Source organism: Salvia hispanica, chromosome 1 (assembly GCF_023119035.1).
Source record: "Salvia hispanica cultivar TCC Black 2014 chromosome 1, UniMelb_Shisp_WGS_1.0, whole genome shotgun sequence".
In the NCBI taxonomy this organism is placed as follows: Eukaryota; Viridiplantae; Streptophyta; class Magnoliopsida; order Lamiales; family Lamiaceae; genus Salvia; species Salvia hispanica.
In genome coordinates this window covers 10,933,373-10,940,446 of record NC_062965.1, presented here as the reverse complement: position 1 = coordinate 10,940,446, position 7,074 = coordinate 10,933,373, and the positions used below count along the sequence as shown (strand labels likewise).

Here is a 7,074-nt window from a genome sequence, read left to right as displayed (position 1 = left end):
ATTAATGCATACAATTTTAAACAATATTCTATGAACTTATCAGTAACATCATGATAGATTAATATAAACCAAGCTATACTCACCAATAAGATGAAGCTTCAGTTAGGCCTTTTAGTCTAGGGCCAGTAGCAGCCGATCAACATAAACTACAAAAGAATAACCAGATTAATAGAATGCCAGGCAGTTTAGTTCAACCTTCATTTCACACAGTCACTAAATGAGGTTAATTAATTAGGTACTGACAGTAAAACGATGTTATCAAATTCTGAGGTCCCCCCATTTGAATTTACTAACACATACACATAGATAAACAAAGAAACATTTCATATAAAGTACCAGATGTACCCTATAAGCAGAGAAAATTTCATTTCTTATTCTGAATGGATGTTATTGTCTACTTTTGAAAATAAAGCATATAAAGTAGGGCAACAGAACAAGCAAGTAGAGCAGCCAATGTATGATTATCTTTTTTTATTATTACAAGATCGCATCCACTTTGTGAGGAGCAAATTAAAAAGGAAACAGCAATATATAAGACATAATAACCATAATCAGCTTGATTAAATGACTCATCAAGATCATAGCTAGAAAACTAAGAAGATGGGTGCAAAACATCAAGCTAGAGCATTAAACACTGTACGTTTCAGGTAGACATCTATACAGTCCAAATGACCATTAGTTGATATAATATCCTTTGCATATCTCAAACTCGAACGCAACCTAAAACGAAATCTTCTATAGCTGCTGTTTCAACAACTTGAGGGTCCATTTCAATTACTTCAGTTTCAACCAAACAAAAAACTACAAGAGGCATATAGAAACTACCCATCCTTCTCAATATGCAATGGTCCAATTTCATCAGCCAGCCCATAGGCAATTGATGAACACCCAGGCCCTGAATAGCACACAACTCAAAACAGTAACACATGAATTTAAAATGGATGTAAGATCATATAATCAAGTCAAAAAGATGAAGCACAATAAAAGCATATCATAGAGATCAGATCCACTTCCATTCTCCTCTAATTCTAAACAGCATCATCACTATATTTAAACATGTAGCAAGTAAGAAAAAATTAAAAACTTGAAAACAAAAGTCAAAATGGAACTTAACATACAACCACATTTAGAAGATGAAAAGCATAATTACTACAAGCATGATGTTAGAGTTGAGTCTAATACAGATAATTATTCAAAATCTAGTTTATTTTGCATGTACAAGAAATCAAAATTTTCATTTCCCAAAGCCTTGTGGTAATAATAGCAAGATCTTGTAAAATTCTTAACAAACAAACGAAAGCAGAGATGTAAAATTAAAATTAGTATATATGAGTTGTTACCAGAGTTATGTTAAACGCTGAGCTGAGATTGAGATGTTAAACGAAAGGCACCAATGAATTCTCCCTGCCTGAACAGCCCCCCTCTTGTGCAAAACAGTAGTAAGTACAACAATAATTTTTGACTTATGCAATTCAGATATAAATTTCCAGCTGCATTTTAGTTTTTTATCAATAGGCTAATGGCTTTCAAGCTAAATAGGTAGCCTAACTAAAAATATCACACAGAACTATGAATGTTTGATTAAGATCTCCAAAATCAAATTCAGCAACTATTATGTATTGGTGAGGATCAGTGAATCGGTGAGAGAATCAAAAACCCTCTTTAAGATCAGTGAATCAGTTGTCATGGTGAGGATATATCATACGCGTGTATGATATATCGTGAATTGGTGTCGAAATGCATGGTATGACTACCCTCTTTATGGTCGAAAGCATTACGGACGCGTGCACAACGTGAATTTAGGCAACTTAGTTGTACTTCGGTCCATTTCTGTGATCCGAAAGAGTTAAGCTAGGCCCGAATAAAGTCCAAGCCCCAAGCTCAACAACTAGGCCCAAAGAACAATTCAAAGACCAAGATTGCTTTTATATTACTACTTAAGCAACATATGTGTACGGGGGCTAATGCAACAATGACAAGTAAGAGTATTGTATCCCATGGAGACCAAGTGTATCAAAAGAATTAAGCTAGGCCTGAATAAAGTCCAAGCCTCAAACTCAACGACCAAGCCTAAACGAATAGTTCGAAAACCACCCAAAGACCAAGGGCCGCGACCAAGCCTAAAAGAACAGTTCAAAAACCACCCAAAGACCAAGGGCCCATGGATTTAGCTCCGGCATGCGGCCATGACGAAGACGAGCAGGCGGCAGCGCGCATGTGGGCTTTATAGCTCATCCTTGTGTACATAATTAGTACAAGTAATAATTTAGCCTCCTATATACAAGATTAATGAATGTTATTTTTTCAATGTGGGGTCAATTAACATACACATTAGTTAATCTTAAAACTCTGTATTATAGTACATTAATTAGTTTATAAAATTAAATATAGTAGAAATTGATTTTGATTTAGAAATTATACAAGATTGATCTTTATCATAAATTAGAATAGATTAATATTTGGGTTATTTTGTCAAAATGATATACGGAGTAGTATAAATACAACATACACTTTCAGAAGAGTTACACAAGGTTGTGATCTCAAAATTCTACAAGAAAAGCTTGAACTTGACGTGGAGATTCGGTTTGGGCCCTTGACTTCGAATTTTGAGCCCAAAAGTAGAGACTTCAGCTTTATTTCAATTTAAGACCTTTATTATAGTGCTATGTCATCAAGAATGTAATTAATTCTCAAACACTTGAATAGTAATATGCCCTTGATTTATGTAAGGCTAAAGAAAACTTGGGTGAGCCGAAATGGAGAACAGTATCTTATTAAAACAATGTACAAACACTCTGAAAATCTAGGCTTAACAAGGGAAAACATATGGTTTCACAAAAATGGCAGTTTTAATCATGTGAGTATGTAGATTGATAGCTTCTCTACTTTTATTATTGATCTTGATTATAAACTTATAGATGAAGTTCACTTGATGGTAAGAACATCCTATGTTCGTCTAGTCCGGCTAGAGTTTCGTTCGAACCTTCTAGTACGTCCTGCAATTTGCAACATCAAAATGTAGTCCGTTAGCCAATTCTCGTGACAAAAATATTACTATAAAACATACACTTTCGATAAGAAACTAAAAAAAAGAAAAGAAATAAGAACCTTGAAATGAGTGGAGTTCTCTGGCTGCAATAAAGAAGTGTAGTGGTTCTTCGACGAATGGAACTGTTGAAAAGCATCATTGCTCACAACATTGTTCGAACATCCTTCAACGGTTTGGGCATTCTCGTTTCCACTTGTCTGAGAAACGGACTCATACATCGTTGGCGATGATTGCTTCCTAAATTTACGACCAAACCATTATTTAATTAGTACGGTTTGGTTTTTGATTATTATGTTACATTTACTTCAGTACATGCTAGTTTCACTTCATCGATACACATAATAAATGTGCTTTAGGGTTTATGAAAAATGTTTATACCTTAGAGTAGCGGAACATGCATCCAACCCGAAATTAATGTGCTCAATATTAGCAAGCTCCATTCCTTGATCGTCGTCGTTCTCCAGCAAGGGCTTCGCTCCATTTGTATGTGCTTCGGTTATATATTGTACAACTGTATTTATTTGCTTTTGCACACAAATTTTATAAAATTACTCCTTAGGGTTACTATTTTGTTGAATAAAATTTGCTACAAGAGTATTAAACTTGCACCTGTATGGTGTCTTGGTAACTTGATTGCTGGCCTACTTTGTTCATGAGATTCCTCTGTGATAACATTATTAATTAAGGGTAGAATTTTATACTCAAATTTTTTTTGAAGAAATGAGATAACACTTGCCTTTCTTTGCATGACGCGGCGCAGGGCTTCCTTGAGCCTCACTTCGCAGAGTTCGAAGTCTCCTACACTCGTAAACATGTCCAAATCTGGCTCGAACACTCTGTTAATCAACACACAACCATATTACTATACCAATCAAACCACCAAAACATTTTCTATCTATTTATTTTTAGGACCACCTAAGTTCTTTCTGAGTTTCCGCAACTTCTCTTTGCAAATTTTGAATCTCTTTTTGTATTTCCTGAAAATTAAAATGAGATCATTATTTTTTAGTATTTCAAATAAATCATGTAGTAGTATCTTTTAGGTTAAATTCTGCATACCTCAGTATCAGAGCCAGGAGTTGCGGCACTAGAAAATATTAACAACAAATATCACTATCACTAAAAATTATAAACATACTTCCATTGGAAGATAAAATCTTTTCCAATAAAGATGAAATCTCCATAATTTTTTTTGAAAAAAAGTACCTTTGCATAGCTAGATCCTTTTCAGTTTTTATTTTCGTTAATGTATTCACTATTTGCTGCATCAATTGAAAAAATAAAGTTATTAATTCCAAACATATAAAACAATTATTGGAATACTATTTCATTTGCATGTACCTCTCTATTTGCAATAATCCTGCATTTTCCAAAAAACACATTGTTATGTTGCAATAAATCAGAATTAATGAAAGAAAATATAATCTAAGACGCTCACCCTCCTCTATCACGATCGGAGAGATTAATGTAACGATATATCACATCCTCAACTCTATGATAAAAAATGCAGCAATGATCATAAATATTGAATAATAGTAGAAAATATATAGGAATATTAATTTGATCAACAGTAATTACCTTTTCCTACCGGAAAAATGGCTGAGTCTGCCGGAAGGGGAGAGCATGATTAAAGTGAGATCAATATCACATAAAACTGCAATTTCATAGGCCTTTTTAATGAGGCCGTATCGACGTTTGGAGAATGTGACTTGGAGATTGGTGGTATTCTCTATTTTCTTGATGGGGAGCTTGCTTCGTCCCATTTTTCACTTTTTTTGCAATAATCTTTGCGAATTGGAAATTGTGAATGTTTAGTTTAGTAGGAAAAAATGAGAGGTTGATGTTGATTGTTTGTTGGTCAAACCATCTCTTAACCGCAGCTTATAGAGTGGAGAGGTTGGTATATTATTTGTGAGAGATTCACTCTAAGCTTACCATCTAATCATATTAGATCATATGATATGACCATATATATAAGTGTGATTAATAATATACATTTTGGATCTTAGGTTAGATTTGTTAAATGGGCTGGGCCGGCCCAGGCCCACCAAGATCCAGGCAACTTGGGGCCTAGGCAAAGAGGATTAAAATTATAAGTTATTTTAACAATTAAATTTATAATTTTAATTTTACATTTAAGAATTCCATAGTATTTTTTGTTTTAATGTTTTATTTTCTAAAAGTTTAAGAGAAAGAGAGGAAAAGAGGATTTGACATAAAGTTATTAAAAAAAGTGAAGCAAAAATTATATTTTCACATACTCAAACTATAAGAAAATATCATACCGTACTATAATCAGCAGAGATAGAAAAATATCATATCTAGTAATTACATACCCATTTTTATGAAAAGTCCAAATATGTCCTCCACGTCTTTAGGCATTTTTTATGCAAAATTGTAATTGTAGGGATCGGTGGTGCACAATCGAACTCTACATTTGTATGATATTATCCGCTTTGGGCAAACCCTCACAGTTTTGCTCTTGGAGTACTCCCCAAATGGCCTCATACTAATGGAGTTGGGGTAACTCATATATATGCTTGCAACTCGTGTCCATTCTTCAATGTGGGATATTGTTTGTCCCCACAAGTCCCCTCAAACCAAGACCACCAGACCAAGACCACATGTTGACCACACCACCACAGGTCTTGATCGAGCTCACACAGAGACATTGGAGAACTTGCAAGCGCAATCTACCGAACCCCGAGCCACACAGGCCCCGCCCCTGAACCAGATCTCTGATACCACTGTAGGGATCGGTGGTGCACACCCGAACTCCACATTAGTATGATATATATTGCCCGCTTTAGGCAAGCCCTCACAGTTTTGCTCTTAGGGTACTCCTCAAAAGGCCTCATACTAATGGAGCTGGGTAGCCACATAGGCCCCGACCCTGCACCAGGGCTCTGATACCACCTCCACATTAGTATGATATTGTCCGCTTTGGGAAAACACTCACGGTTTTGCTCTTGGGATACTCCTCAAAAAGCCTTATACTAATGGAGTTGGGGTAATCCATATATATGCTTGCAACTCTTGTCCATTTTCCAATATAGGATATTGTTTGGCCCCACAGTAAAGAATAGTAAAAAAGTAATTACACCTTAATTCAAAGACTACTCGTGATATTTTTAAAGATAATGGACTATTGACGTGCAAGACACAATGTTTAATTAAGAACAAGAGATCCGCTGATGACGATCGACATTATTGATTTCAAACATTAGGATTAAGTATACAACTATATACAAACATGTCCAAAACAAGTCAAGATCAACCAAACCCTACACAATTTAACTACAATATAAAAAAACTACATACATGATCTATCAAATTATCTAGTACCACTACAACCCAAACACATTAATAATTTGATCCAAAACTACATGAGGGAGCATGCATTTGGATTGTCGTCGCTAAACATAGCCGTGTAGGGATCGTCCAACTTCACGGCGGAGTACTCGACTTTTCTAACGAAGCCAGGGGGCGCCTTCTTGTCATAAGCTTGGGGCGCGTAGGGCTGCGCCACCAGATTATAGGGCACGTACGGCCAAATCTCCGCCTTCTTTCCTGTCGATTTTGCCTTCTTGAGCACCTTGCCTTGCTCTACATACCCCGTCACCGTCACCTTCTGCTGCTTCCTATTTATCTCCACAGACTTTACTCCTGCATCAACCACAGACCTAATTAATTATATTTCTACACAAAATTACATTTTTTTTATAGCCAAATGAATATAAATTTAAATATTCCTACATCAACCACCACAGACCTAATTAAATTTCTACACAAAATTACATTTTTTTTTATAGGCAAATGAATATAAATTTAAAGGTCGAGATACCAGAGAGAGAAGACAAGGCATTCTTGACTTTGAGCTCACAGCCATCACAGTCCATTCTAACCTTGAGGTTTATGGTTTGTAATTGCTTCTTCCTTTTGTGTTTGTTTCTCATCATCTCTGAAATGTATTCTAATGTTCCTGATACACCCATTTTTTATAATTTCAAGTTAAAACCCCTCAA

The 7,074-nt window shown here is 35.4% G+C and overlaps 2 protein-coding genes across 2 annotated transcripts; both read right to left on the bottom strand.

Moving 5' to 3' along the window:
* Positions 1-2,747: 2,747 nt before the first annotated feature.
* On the bottom strand, positions 2,748-4,868 carry LOC125191878 (agamous-like MADS-box protein AGL66). Its single transcript, XM_048089340.1, has 11 exons — positions 4,628-4,868; positions 4,488-4,541; positions 4,391-4,409; positions 4,256-4,311; positions 4,109-4,136; positions 3,965-4,026; positions 3,786-3,885; positions 3,659-3,712; positions 3,428-3,573; positions 3,109-3,286; positions 2,748-2,996 (listed from the first exon to the last, which is right to left on the bottom strand). The coding sequence occupies exons 1-11, from the start codon at positions 4,810-4,812 to the stop codon at positions 2,913-2,915; spliced, it is 966 nt and encodes a 321-aa protein (XP_047945297.1). The 5' UTR covers positions 4,813-4,868; the 3' UTR covers positions 2,748-2,912.
* A 1,391-nt stretch (positions 4,869-6,259) lies between these two features.
* LOC125202590 (heavy metal-associated isoprenylated plant protein 23-like) lies at positions 6,260-7,060 on the bottom strand. The gene is made up of 2 exons (XM_048101023.1): positions 6,894-7,060; positions 6,260-6,715 (listed from the first exon to the last, which is right to left on the bottom strand). Exons 1-2 carry the CDS (start codon positions 7,042-7,044, stop codon positions 6,432-6,434), a joined length of 435 nt encoding a protein of 144 aa, XP_047956980.1. The 5' UTR covers positions 7,045-7,060; the 3' UTR covers positions 6,260-6,431.
* Between the last annotated feature and the right edge of the window lie 14 nt (positions 7,061-7,074).